Source organism: Canis lupus, chromosome 7 (genome assembly GCF_048164855.1).
Source record: "Canis lupus baileyi chromosome 7, mCanLup2.hap1, whole genome shotgun sequence".
NCBI classification, from domain to species: Eukaryota; Metazoa; Chordata; class Mammalia; order Carnivora; family Canidae; genus Canis; species Canis lupus.
Genome location: NC_132844.1, coordinates 8243273 through 8266283, shown reverse-complemented (window position 1 = coordinate 8266283; position 23011 = coordinate 8243273). Strand labels below are relative to the sequence as shown.

Below are 23011 nucleotides of genomic sequence, written 5' to 3'. Positions count from 1 at the left end.
GAGTCCCACATAGGGCTCTTTGCAGGGAGCCTGCTTCTCCTTCAGCCTATGTCTCTGCTTCTCTCTCTCTCACTGTGTCTCTCATGAATGAATGAATGAATGAATGAATGAATCTTTGAAAATAAAAAAATAAATAAAATAAATAAAAATAAAATAAAAATAAGAAGTCACTGGGGTACCTGATTGGCTCAGTTGGGGGGAGCACGTGATTCTTGATCTCAAGGTTAGAAATGTAAGCCCCACATTAGGTGTAGAGATTACTTAAAAATAAAACCTTTAGGGGCATCTGGGTGGCTCAGCCTGTTGAGCATCTGACTCTTGATTTTGGCTCAGGTCATGATCTCAGGGTCATGGGATCGAGCCCCTTTTGGTTCTCTGAGCTCAGCACAGAGTTGGCTTTTCTCCCTCTCCCTCTGCCCAGCCCCCTCGCCCTGCTTGCATGTGTTCTGTCTCTCTTAAATAAATAAATCTTTAAAAATAAAAATTTTTTATTTTGTCCAAAAAAATTGGACAAAACAGATGAAGAAGAAACAAAAATTGCTAACAAGCAAATGAAAAGATGCTCAACTTCATGAGTAATCAGAGAAATGCAAATTAACAGCACAATGAGATAGCATTCCACACCCACTAAATTAACAAAAATTAAGAAGCATGACAATGTAAAGCTGCACTTACTAGAAAGAACGTGAACCAAATGGAAAGTCTCACATTCTGCTTGGTCAGGTAATCATCATTTTGGAAAATAGTATGGCTTATCTTAGAAAGCTGAACATATGCATACTCAAAATTCCAGTCTTTTTACTCCCAAATTGACACTCTGAAAATTTTGGATTAAATATATTTGAAAGATGGTTCATGGATACATTTTCCAATATCATAGAAAAAATAAACAAAAAATAGAAAGTAGCCATAGTCCATCAGCAGAAGAATAAAAAATAAATGATGGTGAAGGGATGATGGGAAGTGGGAGACATAGGGTTCCAGTTATAGAATACGTAAGTCACAGGGATGAAAGGTACAGCACAGGGAATATAGTCATGGAATTGTAACAGTGTTGTGTGGTGACAGATGGCAGTTACACTTGTGGTGAGCACAGCATAACATATACAGAAGTTGAACCACTATATTAGACACCTGAAATTAGCATAGCATGTGTGTCAACTGTACTTTTTTAACTTTTTTTTTTAAGATTTTATTTATTCATTCATGAGAGACAGAGAGAGAGAGGGGCAGAGGGAGAAGCAGGCTTCATGCAGGGAGCCCGACGTGGGACTTGATCCCAGGACTCCAGGATCACGCCCTGGGCTGAAGGCAGGCGCTAAACCGCTGAGCCACCCAGGGATCCCCTCAACTGTACTCTGATTAAAAAAAAAAAAAAATACTGGCAGTTCAGCTGCACGTTTTGAAGGTGCCACCCAATGGAAAAAGTGATTCAGGGGAAGGGGAAGCAGCAGTGGCAGTTCTGACAAAAAGGCTCAGGGTTCCAAAGGTGGTGGCAATGCAGGAAAGGCCAGACACATTCCATGTGAAAAACAAGGGGAAATCATGGGAGCCATGGAAAAGCTAAAAGTCTGTAAAGAGATTCAATGAATGGGGCACCTGGGTGGCTCAGTGGTTCAGCTTCAGTGTTCATGTGAAATAGTCCCATCCTAAAGTCAGTGGAGGAAAACCTTTCTTTAAAAAAAAAAAAAAAGGATTAATAATTAAATTGTAGACCTCATGGAATATTATGTTGGATTTTTAGTTCTTTCCTTTGAATCTATGCAAATAAATACATAACTGATTTAAAAAAAAATCATAAGCCCTTTGGCTCAGGGCATGATCCTGGGGTCCTTGGATTGAGTTCTGCATCAGGCGCCCTTGCAGGGAGCCTCCTTCTCCCTCTACCTATGTCTCTGCCTCTCTGTGTCTCTCATGAATAAATAAAATCTTTAAAAATAAAAAAAAGAACTCAATGAAGTGGCCACACAGTATTGTGAAAATAAAGCCAGGCAAAGGGGTGACATGGGTTGGATGACCAGACATTCCACGGTGGGACCTTTTCAAGAAGCAGCATTTGCCTTGTCTATAAGTGGGCTGGATAAGCCTATGTTTACACACCCTCCAGTTAAAATTTGGATATCATATTCTTAGGACTGAAGAGAGGAAATAAAATTCTACAAAAGACTGAAAAAAACATATATTGGCAAAAACATGGGGAAAAAATCTTTGTTTCTGAAAAAAACAAAAACAAAAATAATAAATTATGGTATACTTACACTATGGAATATTATAAGCAGAAAAAAAATGGATGAACTAAAAAAAGAGAGATGGATGAACTATATAACAACAGACAACAGACAAGTGAATCAATCTTAGAACTCTAATATTGAGTGAAAGCACAAGTCATCAACAGATAGTGTATCATGTGTGACCTACAATACATCATTTTGTACATTTCAAGAACAAAACTAATCAATATATTGTTTGGGGAAACGTGCATGTGATCTTTTTTTTTTTAAGCTTTTCTTTTTCTTTTTCTTTTTTTTAAAGATTTTTTTGTTTATTTATTCATAAGAGACACAGAGAGAGAGGCAGAGAAACAGGCAGAGGGAGAAGCAGGCTCCATGCCGGGAGCCCAACGTGGGACTCGATCCCGGGTCTCCAGGATCACACCCTGGGCTGCATGTGAATGAAGCATGCAGTGAGTTCTGCTGGTACTCGTGTGTACATCCACCGGGAAGGCAGGTGAATGGAAAAGGCAACTACACGGAAAAGCGGGCAAGGGTATAACCTGGCAAATTAAAGAAGGGAAAATCTGCATGACCAACAACTACATAAAAAGATATTTAATTCGCTACCAATCAGGGAAAGTTTACAAATTAAAACATGCCATTTTTAATCATCCATATGACTGACAATATTTATAAATCTGATGACATAAACTATTGAGAATGGGGAAAAATATGGTTTTCCTGAGCTTGTGCAAATGTAAACTAGTAATATAAATGTAAATTAGGCCATTTTTAGTAAGATTGAAGAAAAACACGCTTATGCTAGGTCCCAGAGATTCCTACTCTAAGTAAATGCCCTAGAGACACTTTCACACAGTGATACTTCCTAAGTACCCCTCACTTCAATGTTTGACAGACCTGATTGTTCTTTAGGAAGGAAACAAATAAGCTGGGAATAATTTATATAGGAATTGCATACAGAAGCCCAAATGTATATATATATTTTTTTAACGACTTTTTTTTTAAGATTTTATTTATTCATGAGAGACATAGAGAGAGAGAGAGAGAGAGGCAGAGACACAGGCAGAGGGAGAAGCAGGCTCCATGCAGGGAGCCTGATGTGGGACTCGATCCCCGGGACCCCAGGATCACGACCTGAGCCAAAGGGAGACGCTTTAACCGCTGAGCCACCTAGGTGTTCCTTTTTTAAAGATTTTATTTATTTATTCATGAGAGACGCACAGAGAGAGGCAGAGACATAGGCAGAGGGAGAAGCAGGCTCCCTGTGGGGAACCTCATGTGAGACTCCATCCCCTACCCCCCACCTGGAATCAGGCCCTGAGCCAAGGCAGATGCTCAACCCCACTGAGCCACCCAGGCGTTCCCCAAATGTATATATAAACACGGAATGAATCTCAAAAATAAAGTGGAAAAAAAAGTATATCTATTCAATTTTTTAAATTAAATAATATATATCTCACTTTGTGAGATAACTAGAACACGTTACTTGTTTATATTGCTTGTATGTGGGCTGGAATGATCTGAAAAAGTGAGAAAGATTGATGATTCAGGAAGGGGCAGACAGAGCCAAAAGAATGAGCTCCTTGAGAAGGTGAGAGGAGATGGGGTGCAGAGTGGAGGGATGGGGCTTTGTAATGGATTGTTCTTAAGATATTGTCGGTGATTAGCTAACCTTGAGGCTTGGGATGAGCAAGGTGAGGCAGTAGAAAGGAACTTTCTTCTCTGGGTTAGTTTTTATCCTCTTAAAGAAATAGATAAGCAGTAAATAAACTGTAAGAGAAAATATAAGAAAATAAAAGCCAGCCTGTTACAAGGTTCAGAGTATTGACAGTAAAGCTGCTCCTCCAGCATTAAAAAAATAACTTTATTTTCTATTTTTTAAAATTTTATTATTCATTCATGAGAGAAAGAGAGGCAGAGACATTGAGGGAGAAGCAGGCTTCCTGCAAGGAGCCTGATGTGGGACTTGATCCTAGGACCCCAGGATGAGGACCTGAGCCAAACACAGAGGTTCAACCACTGAACCACTCAGGTGCCCCCAAAAAATAACTTTAAATTTATCCACAGGCCCCAAATAAAGGCACCATCTGATTTATTCAACTCTTTATGTAATATTAAATATTTGAGCTAAATTAAAATTCTCCTCTTGTGGGCAGCCCGGGTGGCTCAGCGGTTTAGCGCCACCTTCCACCCAGGGCCTGATCCTGGGGTCCTGGGATCGAGTCCCACATTGGGCTCCCTGCATGGAGCCTGCTTCTCCCTTTGCCTGGGTCTCTGCCTCTCTTTCTCTCTCTCTCTCTCATGAATAAATAAATAAAATCTTTAAAAAAAATTTATCATCTTGTGATCTGAAATAGTGTAGCCCTGTTGACTGAAATGGAAATTAGGTCCACTAGGTGGTCTAAATTTGCAAAAACTGCTATCCCCCAAAATGCACTGCAGCAGGAGCTCCTGCCCAGGACAGAAAAGAATGGGATGTTTCTTTTCTTTCTTTAAAAGTAGGCTCCACACCCAGCATGGGGCTTGAACTCATGACCCAGAGATCAAGAGTCATAGGCCCTACCAACTAAATCATCCAGGCACCCAAGAAAGGGGTTTCTGTGAAAAAAATTACAAATCACAGACATGTGTAACCCCAACCCCACCCCCTGCATACTACTTGTTAATCTCACAGAAGTTTTTAGTATTAATTAGCATTTTAAATTAAAAACTAATTTGGTTTGGGCCACCTGGGTGGCTCAGTCCGGGAAGCTTCTGCCTTCAGCTCAGGTCACATCCCAGATTCCTAGGATCCAGCCCGCAGGGGGCTCCTTGCTCAGGGAGGAACCTGCTTCTCCCTCTCCCTGGGGCTCCCCCTGCTTGTGTACCAGCTCTCTCTGTCAAATAAATAAATAAATCTTAGACCAAAAAAAAAAAAAAAAAGAACTCAATTCATCTAATGAAATGTTACTGATCGATCGATTGATTGATTGAAAGTTTTCTTTTTTCCTTTTTTTCTTTTTCTTTTTTGGGTTTCTTTTTTTTAAAGGCCAGTGACCACGTTGCGTCTATGTAGCCTATTATCACTGTATCCTTTTATCTCCTCCTGTAATCTTGCATCATCATACAGTAAATTTTGTCAGTCTGTAATACTGATAAACCCCTATTAGTGGCAGGTTTAACTACGTATCCGTAACCTCCTACAAATGACTTAAACTAGTAAATACAACTGCCTATCACCCAATATGTCAACAGTATAAACTAAGTTGACAGTCGTACAAAGCTGTATCAAGTCAACATCTGAAACGATTTCTAACTGCTCAATTTCTTATTGTTCAAAATGCAACCGAAGAGCCACTCTGTGGAGCAGCGAGGAAGACTTGGAAAATAAAGTGTGGGAAACTACACACTAGTGGTGGGAAGGTGGGGGGGGGGAGGGAAGGAGGAAGGAGGATGCTCTGATAACAAAGAGGAACATATCCCTATTTTTAATTTAACAGAGCGTGTATCCCCATTGGTATTACAGGTTGTCCCTTGGAATTTCTGCCTTTGTAGTTCTTTTATTTCTTTTTATTTTTATTTTTTAAAATATTCTATTTATTTATTCATGAGACACAGAGAGAGAGAGAGAGGCAGAGACCCAGGCAGAGGGAGAAGCGGGGAGCCCGACGCAGGACTCGATCCCAGGACCCGGGGTCACGACCTGGGCCCAAGGCAGGTGCTCAACCGCTGGGCCTCCAGGTGCCCCTCTGGTCCATCTTCCCAACGTGGCAAGAGGGCTGTTCCCACCAGGTCCCCGCGAGGCCGTCTTTTCGGACCGTCTTGGCCCTCGAGTCCCCGGTGCAGGACCCCTGCGACCCGGTTACCTTTCACTGGCTCCATTCTGGAAACGATGCTGTGAACTTACCTTACTTCTTACCAGTAAACTCTGGCGGGTGCGGACGCTTTTCTGGAGACAACGTCGTGACTCGCAAAGATGCTCCGAAGGCTTCGTGACCCCGGAAAACCCAAGCACGCCGCCTTAAGGTGAGCTCCCTTCGGCCACGTGGAAAGGCGCGGCGCGGGCCTCGGGGCTCGGCTCGGCCCCGGGCCGGCCCCCCCGCCCCCCGCAACACCGCGCGGTCCTCCGGGGCGCGGCCTCCAGCAGGGGTCGCTGCGCCGCCGGCACCGCGCCCGAGCGCCCCGCGCGGCCCGCTCTCCCCGCGGCGGCGCTGACGGAAGGGGCGGGGCCTGGGGCGGGGCCTCGGCGGGCGGGGGCGGGGCGTCGGCCCGCGCGGCCCCGGGAGGGACTCGAGAGCGGGCGGCGGCGGTCGGTGGTTCGCGGCGCGCACGCGTGAAGCCGGGGCGCGCCGAGCGCCTCCGCCCTGCGCGCGCTGCTGCCCGGGCTCCGCGGGAGCGGCCCGCGTCCTGCCCCGAGCGCGGCCGGCCTCGGGACGCCCGGCGGACCCGGCTGCTGGGGGTCCGCCCGGCCGCCACGGCTGGCCCCGAACGCGGCCCGGCGCTCGAGGACGCAGGTGCCCAGCTGCCTTTGACCTTGAAGACCCGGGAAGGTGCGCGGCCCGCGGGGGGGACGCGGGGGGGCCACGCGGGAGGCCTCCGCGAGGGGCCGGCCCCGCCGCCGTCGGCCCCGCAGCAGCCGCCCGGGCCTCCAGCGCAGGGCACAGGCTCGCGGCCGGCAGCGGCGCCCGGCGGGAGCCCCGCGGGTCAAGGGCCGCCTTCCTGCCCTCGGGACGTCGCTGTGCTTACGCCTCTGGCCTCCCGAGGATCTCGCCGCAGACCTCCGGGCTTGCAGCGTCTTCATCGCCGCCGCCCGGCGCTCGCCGCTGTCGGGCCCTTCCCGTGATGCACGTGCTCTCGGGGCCAAGTCCAGACCTTGACGGCAGGGCCTCGGAGAGCCAGCCTCCTGCCCTGCAGGCCGGCTCCAGCTCGGGGGGATCTTTTCTGGATTCATTCTGATGCTCCATTTCTCTCGATCTTTTTTTTTTTTTTTTTAAGATGTTACTTATTTATTCATGAGAGACAGAGAGAGAGAGGCAGAGACATAGGCAGAGGGAGAAGCAGGCTCCATGCAGGGAGCCCGACGTGGGACTCGATCCCGGGGTCACGACCTAAGCCGGAGGCAGGTGCTCAACTCGACCCCAGGGTCACGACCTGAGCCGAAAGCAGATGCTCAACTCGATCCCTGGGTCACGACCTGGGTTCCGGGGTTACGACCTGAGCTGAAGGCAGAGGCTCAACCGCCGAGCCTCCCAGGCGTCCCCATTTCTCTTGGTCTTTACTTTCATTCCACGGCGGCTAGTTAAGCACTCACCGTGTGCCAGGCACTGTTCTGGGCAGTTGGGATTCAGCAGAGGAAAACATACAGGTGAAGAGTCCTGCCCTTTTGGAGTTTATATTCTATTAGGGGAGACCGTCCAAAAAGAAAAAAAAAAAAAACAAAAAACAGTAAACTGATAGGTGAGAGTGCTACGGCCGAAAAAAAGTAGAGCAGAGTAAGGGGAGATTGGGAGGGCAAGATGCTCATTAAATAAAATGGGATGTTGGCTCAGTGGTTGAGCGTCTCCCTTCCACTCAGGCCGTGACCCTCGGGGGTCCCAGGATCAAGTCCCATGTCAGGCTCCCCGCATGGAGCCTGACTCTCCCTCTGTGTCTCTGCCTCTCTCTCTGGGTCTCTCGTGAATAAATAAATTTTAAAAAAAATAAAATTGGAATGAGCAGACAGGGTTGAGGTGACCTTTGAGTTGAGTTGAAGAAAATGAGTTCCCTATGCAGTTACCTGGGGTAAGCGTCTTCTAGGTGCAGCTGGGACACAGACCTTACCCACCAATGTTCCTGTTGTATGTGAGGAGCATCAGGAAAGCCAGTGTAGGGGATCCCTGGGTTGCTCAGCGGTTTGGCACCTGCCTTTGGCCCAGGGCATGATCCTGGAGTCCCAGGATTGAGTCTGGCATCAGGCTTCCAGGATGGAGCCTGCTTCTCCCTCTGCCTGTGTCTCTGCCCCTCTTTCTCTCTCTCTTATGTCTATCATGAATAAATAAATAAAATCTTTAAAACAAAAAAAAAAGGAAAGCCAGTGTGACTGGACCAGAGGGAGCAGAGGTGGAGAGTGGCAAGAGATAAGGTCAGAGAGGGAATGGGGAAACCAGATCACATAGAGCCGGTAACCTTTTCTCAGTGCTTTTGTAGGAGTGATCCGGTCAGTGTCAATAACTTTTTGAAAGAATCAACTGCTCTGTGGGAAGTAGACTCTAATGGAGCCTTTGTAGTATTACTGTCATCATCTATCACGGTGACTTAAGTCTGTGGTAGCAGTGGAAGTGGTGAGAGGTGATGGGATATGGGACAGGTTTTGAAGATGCAGCCTGACGGTGGATGTGGCTATGAAGGAGAGTCAAAGACTGGAAACTTTTGTTCTTAGCACCTACGAAGGTGGAGTTCTCATTCACTGAGATGAGGAAGGCTGTATAGCGGGAACAGATTTAGGGTTGGGGACATGTCAGGGGACCAATAAAGCTTGAGGTACCTGTTACACATCCACATGGAGGTATCAGGCATTTGCAAATTGTGTCAGGAGTCCCCAGGACCACCCCTAAGCTCATGGATTCATTAGGAAGATTCAACAGGACTTGGCTCTAGCTCATGGCTGTGATTTATCACAGCAAAAAGATACAAAGCACAGTCAGCAAAGGGAAAAGATGCACAGGACAAAGTGCAGGAAACGTCGTGGTCTCCCAAGAGTCCTCTCCCAGTGGACTCTCCTAGGACGTGCTTCAGTCCCCAGCAACAAGTTGTACTCCCTGGCTTTTGTATGTGCCGAGCTGGTTGGGGATGGGGATAGGGATGGGAAGGAGGCCCAGTTCCTGCCCTGAAATATCTATCAGGGAAGCTATTAGACTCTGCCTGGGGTGTTGATTGGCTTTAGTCACATAGGCACTGTCTGCCAAGCAGGTACTCGGCCTAAGAAATTGTACAAACAGTTTAGGTGCAGTGAGCAACTCCTGTCCGTTCTGAGAATGCGCATCCTGAAATCCAAGTTTCCAGATGCCAGCCAAAGGCCCACCTTTGCAAGCAGGCCTTTTTAAGGAAAGCCTGCTATGTTAACTCTTTTCTGCACAGATAAACATGTCTGGGATTTGGGAGAAAGGTCTGGAATGGGGCTATAGCTTGGGGATTAGTTGGCAGATGGGCAGTATTTAAAGCCACAGAAGTGATTAGCGTCTTGATACGCATTTGTCAAAGCCGATTGATAAAGTGAACGTAGACTTGAGAAAGAAGCAGGCCAGAAATTGAGCCCAGGGGCCCTCCAACATTAAGATATCTGGGAGAAGAGACGGAACAGCAGGTAAAGTGGGAGGAAAACCGAGGGCAAGATGTCCTGGAAGCCAAGTGAAGAGGAGGGGAGTGACCCGTTATTTCAGATGCTGCTGAGAAGTCCAACAAGATGAGGACTAACAAGTGACCTTTTGGATTTAGAAAATGAGAGACATCAAGGAGAATAGAGAACACTTTCTGAGGAGTTTTGTTGTAAAGAGGAACAAGGAAAATTGTAGCTGGTATTTAGTGGGATTAAGAGAAGATTGGTTGGTTATTCAGTGAGAGAAATCACAGCATGCTAATGAGAACGGTCCGTTAGAAACTGAAAATCAGGGCAGCCCCGGTGGCACAGCGGTTTAGCGCCGCCTGCAGCTCAGGGTGTGATCCTGGAGACCCTGGATCGAGTCCCACGTCAGGCTCTCTTCATGGAGCCTGCTTCTCCCTCTGCCTGTGTCTGCCTCTCTCTCTCTCTCTCTGTCTCTATGAATAAATAAATAAAATATTTAAAAAAAAAAAAAAAAAAAAAAAAAAAAGAAACTGAAAATCACAGTTATAACTTGCTGCTTCCCCAAGGTTCTGTTTGAGGCCACCTTTGCCATTAGAACTCTTCTCAGGCATCCCTGCTCCGGGCTTTTAGCCTGTGCTAAATCCAGCCTCCTTTGGACGTCAGCTTTCACTTCGGCCCCTGACAGCCAGTTTACTTGCCCCCATTGCCTTCAAATAGCAGTTCCTTGAGGGCAAGAACTGTATGTTTTATACGCAGGCCTCGGCTACCTGGCTGCTTGGTATATGCAGGTGAATGAGTGAAGGAGGGTCGGATGCAGTGATGGTTAGGATGCCCACTTCATTTCTGGAAAACAAATCTGCAAGTATTCACTGGCTTTTATATGTGCCAAGCTGGTTGGGGGATGGGAATGAGGAAGGAGGCCCAGTTCCTGCCCAGTCACTACCCTTAGAGTTTGGGAGATGAGAATAGTGCAAAAGACACATAACATTGGTGCAACAGAACTTTGGAAAAGGGCAGTGGAGGGCTGGGAGGGGTTAGTGGGTCCTGTGTGAAGCCCAGAAGACAGAGAAGCTGTGCTAAAAGAACAGATACATTTTTTTTTCCAGTAATAGAATCCTTTCTTCAAATGGACTATAAGGAACCCCAGTATTTGCCAGCACTGCTATTCTAGTCCAGGAGGGGGTTGAGGCCTGGTGAGCCCTCTCCTCCAACACTCCCCCCTCTGTGGTAGAACCTTGGTTCTCAGACTGCCCCGTGGCCCCGGGTGTCCACTGCTACAGATAGTCATCATCTCCAGCAAAAATTAGGTTAACGTGTTTTCTCAATTTTATGTTCATAAATTTTATCTAAACTTCAGCCTGTACCAACGTTTGCCTGATAGAGAGTGAAGCAGATCACAAAGAGGGAGTAGCTAATAAACGGAAATAATGCAGGGCTTGACATTTTGGTTATGTTAATTCTTTCCATGTGAGTATGATTTTAAATAGTTATTTTGTGCCAGTAAAAGTTTCCTCGCGTAGGTAAATGTGATGTGTTTGTGATACATACAAAGAGCAATATGATGATATCGGGGCATTCCTCACAAAAGGTAACAGTGTGGTATAAAGGCAGGACTTGGGGAGGGAAGTGAGGGGTTCCAGAGACTGCCCTAGGATGGGACAGGACTTCCCCCTCCTAAGGTGTCTCCTCTTAGGACTTCTACGTCAGGGCAGCGGTTCCTTCCACTCCTCTGCTGCTGAAACTGCCCGTTCTCTCTGGTATTGCAGTTGGTGAAAGTTGGTTTTTGTTCAAGAGAAAAAGAGACCTAAATTTCATGGTGCAGCAGAAGGAACAGAAGACTGGCAGACAGTTCAGCACGGTGCTGAAGAGCCCTGCCTTAGCCAGGGAGCCTGGGGTTGAATCCACTTAGTATTTGTGTGACCCTGTAACTGAGAAGAGCTGGTTGGAAGGAATAAGTGAATTAACAGGCAGGACCTGACCCATAGTAAACAATGAGCGTTAAGACGACTTGTCATTGAATCCTGGCTGTTCGTATGACTTAGCAGATTGTTAAATTGCTCCAAGTCTCATTTGTGGCCCTCTGTAAAGTGAGGGCCCTGTACAAAGTCCTCCCTGGAGAGGCTGCCCCTTTCATCTCTGTAGATACTTAAGGCTCTGGGAGTGTTGTTAGTTGGGGGGGAATGTGCAGCCAGGTTCTCGGCTCCCAGGCATACATATGGCCTTTGGCATTATACCTGATAGCAAAACACAATTTGCTGAAGTCCTTAGACCAGTGTTTTCAAACTTTTTTTTATTGCTATCTACATACACATTTTCCATGGTGACCCAGGGTATATGTGTATATACTTAATATATGTGTATGTGTATTTTTTTTTAAGATTTTATTTATTCAAGAAAGATACAGAGAGGGAGGCAGAGACATAGGCAGAGGGAGAAGGAGGCTCCCTGCAGGGAGCCCAATGCTGCACTTGATCCCAGGACCCCGGACCACGACCTGAGGCAAAAGCAGATGCTTAACGACTGAGCTACCCACATGCCCCTGATGTACTGTAATATTTTCTATACTTTGCAGTTTTAGTTTAGTTTTTTTTTTTTTTAAAGATGTATTTGTTTGACAGGGAAAATGTGAGAGAGCATAAGCAGAGGGAGAGGGGGAAGCAGACTCCCCACTAAGGAGGGAGCCCAACACAGGGACTTGATTCCAGGACCCCAGGATCATGACCTGAGCTGAAGGCAGTTGCTTAACCAACTGAAACGCTCTGGTGCCTTTAGTTTTAGTTCTTAAGTAAAAATTTTAATGGCTTATGACCCGCAGTTTTAAAAACACCTAAAGATAGGCAAATTATCATCCTTAATGCCAGCCTTTACCTTCCGTGTTACAAGAGCATCTTATTAACCAGTCTGGTCTAGGCCCAACAGTAAGTGGTGATTTCAGCCAGGGCTGTCTTGGCCCATAACTTGGACATCAGCTGGATAAATTCTAATGAGTCTAGAACTTAGGACCAACACAGAATTTCTGAGGCTGATAGTAGAGAGCTCTGACCACTTATGGTTAACCTTCCTATGTATTTTGGGAGGGTGGGAAGGTATGAAAGGCTCTGCTTATGAGAGAATTACTTTTCTTAAAATTTTACGCTGTGAAGAACATATGTTAAAATGTTAACAGCGATTGTTGTAGAATGGATTTAGGTGGCTTGAATTTTCTTTATATCTTTTTCAAATTTTCTATCATGAAAATATGTTTCACAAATAATCATTGAAATCTTCTTTCTCTTAATTATGATGAGAAGAGTAGCAACTGCTACTTTATTTATTTATTTTTTTTTTTAAGATTTTATTTACTAGGGATCCCTGGGTGGCTTAGCAGTTTAGCGCCGCCTTCAGCCCAGGGCCTGATCGCGGAGTCCCGGGATTGAGTCCCACATCAGGCTCCCTGCATGGAGCCTGCTTCTCCCTCTGCCTGTGTCTCTGCCTCTCTCTTGGTCTCTCAGAAATAAAAAAAATCTTTAAAAACAAAAAAGAAAGAAAAAAAGATTCTGTTTACTTAGTTGAGAGAGCGCGCACACACGCAGTGGAGAGAGAAGCAGAGGGAGCAGCAGACTCCCTACTGAGCAGGAAGCCCAATGAGGCTGGATCCCAGGATCCTGGGATCATGACCTGAGTTGAAGGCAGACACTTAACCACCTGAGCCACCCAGGCACCTCAGCAATTACTACTTTAAAAAAAATTAACCTGGCAAAACATCCACCATTAGGCAATTTTTTTTCTTTTTGGCGGGGGGGGGGAGGGGGGCTGTGGTTCTTAAGATTTTATTTAAGTTATCTCTACACCCAGTGTGGGGCTTGAACCCACAACCCCAAGGTCAAGAGTCACATGCTCCACCAACTAAGCCAGCTAGGCACCCCTTCATTTTTGATTGTCGTGATCCATGAAATACAAAGTCTAGGAACTACTGAAATATTCTGTTTTCTTCCTTTATCCCTGCTTCTATAAAATTTAAGGGTTTTTTTCTATGCACAGTTATTATTTATTCTCTATTAGATAGAGTATGTATAAAAATTATTCTCTTTAAGGTGCGTCAGATAGTTTCCAGTCAGTATGTTAGAGTACTCTGGATTTCATGGCATTTAAAAATTATTTCAAGTTATAGTTGTGTTAAAAAAAAACAACCCTTAAGTTGTGCCTGCTTTATTTCTCAGTTAAACGCAGATTGGAGTCCCAAGAGCAGTGAGATACAGAGTTGAGCTTGTCTGTCTTGTTCATGCCAACAAAAATAAGGCCCCAAATGTTAACAAATATAACTTGGAAGTATGTGCTTTTGAGTGGGCTTACGGGTAATTGCTATTGTCAGCTTTGTAATGAATGGAAAGTAGGAAGGAAAAATCATTGAAGCCATCATCAAAGAAATCTGTCTAAAAGTATAGCCTTGGCACCATGGAAAGTCATTCACAGACTCAAGGTATGAAGATATTGACCATATGGCAGCCGTTCTCAAATTACTAAATCGTGGCCTCTACAGCCATCTTGATGTACTTGGGAAGGTTTGCTACCAATCATAAGATGGTTTCTGCCGCCTTTGAGGTAACATAGGAATTGACTACTCTCTGGCACATCAGCACCTCAGTGCCTCAGGAAACAATTACCTAGTTTGTGGGTCTCCTGGCCCCGTCCTTCTCTGCTAGCTAATGCCTCTGTTAAACAGTAGGAGGAAGATGGAAAAGGAGGTAAAATCCAGATCTGTCCAATCTGCTCATTGCTAGCTCTGATTTGCTGGGCTTTGGGGTTGAAATTAAAAGATTCTCGCTGGGTTTTGCGAAGTTGTGACTTGGTGTCCTTCCTTGTCAAAGTCAATATTGTGAGGAGGTAAAGTATGTCAACAAACAAGTCTTTCTCTCCGTGAGATCTTTTTTTTTTTTTTTAGAACTATTGTTAGGGACGCCTGGGTGGCTCAGCAGTTAAGCGTCTGACTTTGGCTCAGGGCCTGATCCTGGTGTCCCGGGATCGAGTCCCATGTCGGGCTTCCTGCATGGAGCCTGCTTCTCCCTCTGCCTGTGTCTCTGCTTCTCTCTGTCTCTCTGTGTCTCTCATGAATAAATAAATTAAAGTCTTAAAAAAAAAAAAAAAGAACTATTGTTAATATTTTTCAGTAACAATCCGTATCCAAGCTAATTTGGGAGCTGGAGAAGAGGACAACCAATGTTTTCATACATATTAGTATCTAGTTCCACCTTTAGGGCCACCCTATGAGGTGAGCACAGCCGGCAGACTCACCATGGCATGTAGTTCACAGCCCTGCGTCCATGCAGACCAATATGGTCTTTTGTAGGGGAGAATAAGTATAGTACTGACAAAGTGTTCATGGTATGTATGGTTTATGTTGTCAGAATTCCAAGACACTTCGCTTGTGAAATAAAACTGAATTATTGTCTGTTTCAGGTTATATGCACCATGGCTATGACTAGTGTCAGATTGCCTGCCAGTGTTTTGAGAAAGCCAGATGCCTGGATTGGACTCTGGGGAGCGCTACAAGGGACACCTCCATATAAACTCTGTGCTTCCTGGAATCGATACTTATATTTTTCTAGTACCCAGTTAAACACATCAAATTGTAAAACATTTTTCCATAACGTTTTCTCACTGAGACTCCGAGGGCTTTTAATATCTCCAGAATATATTTTTCCATTTTCCATAAGACTTAAAAGTAATATAAGCTCTAAAAAGTCCACTAAGAAGACTCAGCAAAAGGCCGAAGAGGAAGAGGACTCTGATGAAGAGAGTGATCGTGAGATGAGTGAGCGGGAAGAGGAGCTCGAGGATGACCCCAGTGTGGTCAAAGACTATAAAGACCTGGAAAAAGTAGTGCAGTCTTTCCGGTATGATGTTATCCTAAAGACAGGCCTAGATGTTGGAAGAAAGTAAGTATGATGTGCATTTTATTACAGAATCCTTAGTCTTTTTGTCATTTTAATGCAGTATTTCCGATCACTCAGCCCATATTATGGTGAGGAGCAGCCACAGATATGAGAGGACCTTCCAGGTCACCTGTTTTCAGTTATTTCCTTCTACAGATGAAAACACTCCGCAGGAAGTCAGGTGATTGCCTGCACATCCCATGTGCCATATTTCCCTGATTCTAAGACACAGTCGACTCTAAGATGAACCACCAATTTAATACCAGCTTCTTGAGGAAAGTAATGACCATGTTAGAGGTAGATAGCGACAGAAAACCACGCCTGGGTTTCACAAATGCCACTGTGTAAGAAGGTACCTTTTAGAAGCAACAGAAGCAGTGTGAATTGGTGGTAAAGAATGCAGGCTCTACAGCTAGACCCCTTGTGCCCCGAGTGAGCGTGGGCAAGTTCCTTGAATTTCCTAAACTTCAGTTTCCTCATCTGTAAAATGTAAAATAGCACTTACTTTAGAAGTTGGTGTTCCTCTGTCTAAAGCATTTAGTAGAAAAAAAATATATATATAAAGCATTTAGTAGGGATCCCTGGGTGGCGCAGCGGTTTGGCACCTGCCTTTGGCCCAGGGCGTGATCCTGGAGACCTGGGATCGAATCCCACATCAGGCTCCCGGTGCATGGAGCCTGCTTCTCCCTCTGCCTATGTCTCTGCCTCTTTCTCTCTCTCTGTGTGACTATCATAAATTAAAAAAAAAAAAAAAAATTAAAGCATTTAGTAGGTGGAACTAGAGGATATAATGCTAAGTGAAATAAGTCAGAGAAAGACAAATCTATGATTTCACTCATGTGGAATTTAAGAAACAAAACAAGATCATAAGGGAAAGGAGGGGGAAAAGAAGACAAAAATCAGGGAGATAAACCATAAGAGATTCTTAGTCGTAGGAAACAAACTGCGGGTCCCTGGAGGGGAGATGGGGGGCGGCTGGGCATTAAGGAGGACACGTGATGAGCACTGGGTGTTATGTGCAACTGGTGAATCACCAACCTCTATCTCTGAAACTAATAATACACTATGTTAATTAAATTGGATTTAAATTTCAAAAATAATAAAGCATTTCAACAGGACCTTATACATAGTAGGTACTCGATACATGTTAGCTATTATGAAGAAAATGCTATGTGTGTTCATACATAGTGCATGAAGACAAGTGGAACTTTCAAGATTTCTTGAGTATTCTTGTTCTCTGCTAGGCTAATTATATAAGAATAGTGACCCTCATTGTTCATTCATTCCTTTAGCAGTCGTTGTGTGCATACTGCATGCAAGGTAAGAATCATGGTATAGATAATATATTCAGAAAGATTTCCATGTGTAATTTATACCTTTATGACCTAATTTAATGGCATAGTTTAATTTTTTAACTCCATGAAGCTTAAGGACTCATAAAGGTGACTGAGCCTATAAGCATCCTTGTTGAGATTTACCGAATGTTCTCTAAAATCTGGCAAACTTGTAAAGGTGGGGGGGGGCTCTCTCTTCCCCAGAGAAGTAGCTGCTGCTGCTGTTATTATTAAGCAGAACCCCAGATGTTAATCACCTGGAGTCAGAACAGCAAGAGAAATGCGTACTGATTTTTGTCAGCATCCTCTCCTGGTCTAGTTGCCCTAGCGATTACATTAAGATCAGCAGCTGCTGGATTGGAATTTCCCCAACCTCAGACTAGCAGAGGATTTTTTTAATGGCCTCACCGTACTAGTGGTGCCTGGTTTTCCTCTCAGAGCCCAGAGCCCTTTGGTGGTCATGAATCACGGGAGCCCTCGCTTTGCCTGGGGTGCCGCAGGAGTCAGGTGGAGTACCCCAGGCCCTGACAAAGCTTACCTGCCTGATGATACCAGCACATCTTTGCAGCGGTTCAGCATCTCTTCAGAAGCGCACCGAGCATGGAGATTTTGTGGACAGGCTGGTCACTGTCAGAATAAGCATTAATGGCAGGTGTTTTTCTCAAGCTTGTGTAATTGTTCTGAATATATTTCTATTTCAAAGCATTTGACTTTTTTTTTTTTTTTTTTTTTTTAAGCAAAGTGGAAGATGCATTCTACAAAGGTGAACTCAGGCTGAATGGGGAAAAATTATGGAAGAAAAGCAGAACGGTGAGCCATTATGACAGCCAGATATTTTTGTCCATTGCTGTGCCAGTACTCAGTGCCACCCGAGTTTCCCCTCAGGCTGCTTACGTGGGGACATCAGTGGCTCCTTGTGTGTATCTGTGTTACCCCCTTGGCAACTCCCCATGGGCCTGGTCAAGCCGGTGAGAATCACCAGCCAACTTCAGTCACACAAACCACTTGCTCTTTTGCAGCTTTAATGACTCGAAGATAAAGCTTTCCCTTTTTCTTTAAAATTATAAGATAGGCCACTATCACAACTGGTAAAAATCCATCTAACTTCCAAGTCATTAGCCCCATGAAATGCTAATAATGAGACTGAAAAGAAACAGTTGGTCCATGTAGAAGTTTCTGGACTGCTGTTACCTGAGCAGATGTGTGATTCTATTCGGTTCAGCAGTCCCCGCCGCACCCCCCCGCCCCCGCATTTGCTATGTGCCCTGCTCTGTGTGCCGAGCAGTTATCAAAAAAGATTCCCCATTTTCTGACAGGCCCATAGTAAGACTGTTGTTAAGCGAAAGAAATCAGATACAAGAAAATGTATTTCCAGTATCCAGTGTTGTTACAATAAATCATATATATATGGTATATGTATATATGTATCATATGTATGTGTATATGCATATATACACTTAAAATTACATGTTTTGTCAAATAAGTTGCATATATACATGCATCTAGTATTTATCTTTGGGGCATTTTATGGGTTCTATTTTCTTCATTCTTTGTGTTTTCTGAATTTTTTACAAGTGTAGATCACTTTTATAATTGGAAAAATAATAACGATAGTAAAAGTTAAAGCACAATAAAAAAGCATATGACAGAGACTCTTAGAAAGTTTGGAAGACACAGACACAGGAGGCATTAGCAGACACAGTCTCTTAGCATCTAGGAAAGAAATGTTCCAGGGAAGTTCGACACACTTGTGGAGATTGCTTTTAAGCTTGTTTCATATTTCACAACAACCCTGGGGCTGGAGGGCTTGAACTACATCCTTTTGCCCTGGGACGGGGTGGGGGGAATGTGAGCTGGTGGCCACAGATCCCGGGGAGCACCGAGGCTTTTCAGAGCCCTCGATCTCTGGGATCATACAGGTTTTTCGGGCTAAACGGACAGGAGGGGGTGGGGAACCCGCCAGTTCCTGGCTCACGGTGGAGTCCAAGGTCCACGATCTGGGATGGCACCTGAGCTAGCAGGTTCGGCGTGCCAGTCATTGCTCCCGGGAGCTGCAGGAAATCAGGCACTGATTTCCACACCTGCCTCTGGAGATCAGGCTCTTCTCGGCCCAGAAGTGCTTTTTCCGGGTTGCAGCCCTGCCCCCTCTCCTCAGGCGAGGTGTTCCCAAGAGGAGCCCTGCTCTCCATGCACCAACTTCTGTGCCGGGGCCTCATTTACAAACACCACGAGTCTATTTTTCGCCCTGTGCTTTGAGATATTGTTAACTACAGTCTAATTGCTGCTGCTTCATTCTGCCTTGGGTGTTCCGTTGTCTCGGCTGCCTTCCAGATTTCTCCTGAGGGTCAGCAGAGGAAGGGGCCAGTGTTAACACTCGACTGCCTTGTTACTAGGAGGCCTGTAGCCATAGTAACTGCAGCTAAGGGGAGATTTGAAATGTAGATATTTGGAACAGCCCGTAATCCCAGCCAGTTTTGCTTTGTGTCTGCTGTGCCGTCTCCCACAGCAGAAAGGACAGGCCCTTGCAGGGAATAAAGGACGCCTCCCCTTCCGTGGCCTGCTGCACGGGGCTGTGCCTCGCTGCTGGCGCTACAGGATCAGGCAGTTTTCTGATGCCCCGGCTCTAACCCCCCTCCTGTAGCAGAGCAGAGCTTCTCTGTAAGCTGTGAACCAGGTGCTGGGTCTCTGCTGATTTAGACAAAGGGTATGTAGAGCCCGAGTGTGGGGACTGAAGCTTCCTACACTCTTCTCTCCCTGGGATTGACTGGCTAGAGGAGAAACATTCCTTTCCTGTTCTCTGCCTTAGAAGTAAGCTACCAAAGGGATCTGCTGCTCAGCTACACGCTAGCCTGCTTTTTTAAGGGACAGATATTACTCACACAGTACATCTGTGAAGGGATATCCAAGAAGGGTTCCCTTTTCTGTGTATCCTTTTATACCTTTTATATTTTGTATCACAAGCATTTGTTACTTATTAAAAAGTGAATTTTAATGAAATAAAGTCATGCTGATGGGCAGCCCTGGTGGCTCAGCGGTTTAGCGCCGCCTTTAGCCCAGGGCGTGATCCTGGAGACCCGGCATCGAGTCCCGCGTCAGGCTCCCGGTGCATGGAGCCTGCTTCTCCCTCTGCCTGTGTCTCTGCCTCTCTCTCTCTCTCTCTCTCTCTCTCTCTCTCTCTCTCTCTCTGTGTCTCATGAATAAATAAATAAAATCTTAAAAATAAATAAAGTCATGCTGAAAAATATAAAGCAGAGTTCTCAAGCCTTGTATTTCTGTATATCTGGACATCGATTGTAAATGTCCACACACGTTGGGCCAAATGGTCATTTTTGTTGTTGTTGAACTCTTAAGAACTACAGGAGGACAGTGCCCCTAGATGATGCCTGGGTCAGCCCATGCCTCAGACCCTGGGGGAGAAGCAGTCTGCATGCCTCCTAGTGGAGTGAGCCTTTTTGCTTCTCAGCCCAGAGGGAGAAAGTTAACGGTTTATTTGTTTTGTTTTGTTTTGTTTTGTTTTGTTTTTTAAGTTAACGGTTTATCTACGTGAGTTTCATGTCTAGCTGCTCTAAGCTGCCTGGGTTGACCAGTATGGCATTGTGGCAAACGTGTGTATTCCCATGTTGTGGACGACTGAGTATTGAGCCCTTGAATGGGTGACAGAACGAGTATGAGAACGAGCTTGCCCTGGTGAGGTCGGGATGTTTTTTAACAGCATGAGTTTGGGATTGCCTCAGAGAGTATTAATTAGAAAATAAGGTAAAAATGGCACCATACTTCTTAAACAGAAACCCTCCAGTAGGCTTTTTAAATGGCCCTGTGTGCCCACTTAGGGGTTGCTGCCCGCCTCCTTGGAAGCAGTGTTGAGTGGTCTGAGATGGCCCCAGTCATTCCTGGCTTGTGTTCTAGTAGAAGCTGCGTATGGCACCTCCATCCATTTAGCTCCTTCCTGAGTCACTGGGCAGATCCCCTAGAATCCTGAGCTGTCAGGACCAGGTCTCCACCATGGGCTGTCCCTGCCAGTACTGGTATGACCACCCTAGGACATGTCCCACACTGCTCAGCCCAAGGCTCCTATCTGGGCAAGAATGGGTTTGACTAGCCCTTTGAACCCACTAAGTAAGTCAGCATCCAACTTGATCCTCTTTTCTGTGACATTCCACCTTTGTGAATTAAGTCCTGTCTACTTAATGATGTGGCATCACTGGGGTTAATCAGTGCTGGAAGAGGAGTTTCTTTACCATTTCTCTAAGAGATACAGCCAAGCGTTATTCCACAGGGACTAATTTTCAACAGACTGCCCCATCCCCAATTATGTAGCTCATCTGGGATGAAATCAATGAAAAGTCATCCTGGAAATGGTTGTCTCAGTGCTGGTAATCATTACTATGCACATACTCTAGATCGTGCCCTGTTTGTCTCTTGTCATTGTTACCAAAACAAATGCCTCCGTGTGTTTCCTTCAATCACCCCGTGGCGGTATTTGAGCCACACCTCACAGGAGCTGCCCATATAGCAGCCAGCTGTCTAGGTCTGATGGAAGGACACAGATGCTACTGGGCAAGGGTGTTGGAGGCATCCTGAGTGAGGCCCTTTCACCTGGAGGCACTAGGGAGAAGGGACGCCTTCAGAGGAGTCACTGCCTTTTCTCACTTGCTCCTCTGGGTAATGATGGTCCCCTGATAAAAAAAAAAAATCAAAGTAACAGTGTTTAAAAAAAAAAAAAGTAAAAGTGTTTGCAGGCCACCTGGCGTGCTCAGTCAGTGAAGCATGCGACTCTTGATCTCAGGGTCATGAGTTTGAGCCCCACGTTGGGTGTAGAGATTACTGAAAAAATAAACTTAGGGCAGCCTGGGTGGCTCCGATTTAGCATCACCTTCAGCCCAGGGCCTGAACTCGGAGACCCGGGATCGAGCCCCACGTCAGGCTCCCTGCATGGAGCCTGCTTCTCCCTCTGCCTATGTTTCTGCCTCTCTCTCTCTCTCTCTCATGAATAAATAAATAAAATCTTTAAAAAAAAAAAATAGACTTAAGTCTATTTGCATTGGCCTGCGTTTCCCAAGATGCAATAAAGGCTGACTTTTCTTTTGATTTTCAGGTGAAAGTGGGAGATACATTGGATCTTCTAATTGGAGAGGATAAAGAAGCTGAAACAGAGACAGTCATGAGAGTTCTCCTGAAAAAAGTGTTGGAGGAGAAAACGGAAAGTGAAAAGTACAGAGTGGTCCTACGCCGGTGGAAAAAGTTAAAGTTGCCTAAAAAGAGTATGTCTAAATAAATGGATTGCTTTTCACAGATAAGGCTGCTTTCTAGTGATGGGAGAAAGGGCCGGCTTCAAGAGGACATTTTTATCAAAATAAAGTTCTCTTACCTTCACTGGAATCTGCTGAGCTGTTTTAGGGAAATTGGGATCCATAGCTTGGAGACACTGCCCATGGCCTGGATTCTTCTCCAGGGCTTGATTTGTGCTCATTTTGACCTCGTTTTGGCCTCGTGAGCGTGAATGAGATGTGTGCTGAATGAACTAACCCCAGAGAGGGTTTTAATGACTAGCCTGCTGTTTCCCACATTAACTACCTCGGGAGTCTGTGTAAAATAAACTGGCCTTGTTGTTTGTGCTTTCATTTCAGTTTTATCCCTGTTGATCAGCTTCCCTGGGTTTGGGCTTCTTAAGGCAAAACCAAGCAAAGTCAGGGTCACCCACTGGAAGACTCCTTTCTCCACCAGCCCTTCTGAATTACCAGCACGTGAGCTTTAGTTCCCTTCAGTTTGTCTTCAGAAGTATGGATAAGTAAAGTTGTTCCAACTCATTCCAAGTGGGTTAGTTAGGGCCCATTTAAAATTAATTGCTGAAAGCATTGTTAAAAGAAGGAAGGAATATATGACACAGGCCTTCCATAGCCCACAAAACCTGAAATATTTACTATCTGACCCTTTATGGAAAAGAATGTGATGACCCCTCCCCCTTGCCCCAGTTTAGGGTAATAAGCTAAGAGTTTAATTTTCAGGTGAAAGATTTTAGTAGTAGGTTGCAGGGGAAACAGATTTTATCAATGAAGAGAACAAAGACCAATTCTAATTCTCAAGAAAGTGTTTGTTATTAAAAAAAAAAAAAAAAAGGCGAGGGGGACATAGCCTAAAAAAATACAGTATTAAGGGCTCCCTGGGTGGATCAGCAGTTTAGCATCTGCCTTCAGCCCAGGGCGTGATCCTAGAGACCCGGGATCGAGTCCC

General features: G+C 45.3%; 1 protein-coding gene and 1 pseudogene across 4 annotated transcripts; both read left to right on the top strand.

Annotated features, from left to right (window-relative positions):
- The first annotated feature begins 1008 nt into the window (after nucleotides 1-1008).
- LOC140637405 (peptidyl-prolyl cis-trans isomerase NIMA-interacting 4 pseudogene) lies at nucleotides 1009-2152 on the top strand (annotated as a pseudogene).
- Nucleotides 2153-6608: 4456 nt separating this feature from the next.
- MTRES1 (mitochondrial transcription rescue factor 1) lies at nucleotides 6609-22401 on the top strand. 4 transcript variants are annotated; one of them, XM_072831899.1, is made up of 4 exons: nucleotides 6609-6763; nucleotides 14971-15449; nucleotides 17518-17590; nucleotides 21876-22401. In XM_072831899.1, exons 2-4 carry the CDS (start codon nucleotides 14983-14985, stop codon nucleotides 22053-22055), a joined length of 720 nt encoding a protein of 239 aa, XP_072688000.1. In that variant the 5' UTR covers nucleotides 6609-6763; nucleotides 14971-14982; the 3' UTR covers nucleotides 22056-22401. The 4 variants fall into 4 exon arrangements, with proteins under 4 accessions (XP_072688000.1, XP_072688001.1, XP_072687999.1 ...); XM_072831900.1 differs by lacking the exon at nucleotides 6609-6763 and adding an exon at nucleotides 7416-7578; XM_072831898.1 differs by lacking the exon at nucleotides 6609-6763 and adding an exon at nucleotides 10155-10322.
- The last annotated feature ends 610 nt before the right edge of the window (nucleotides 22402-23011 follow it).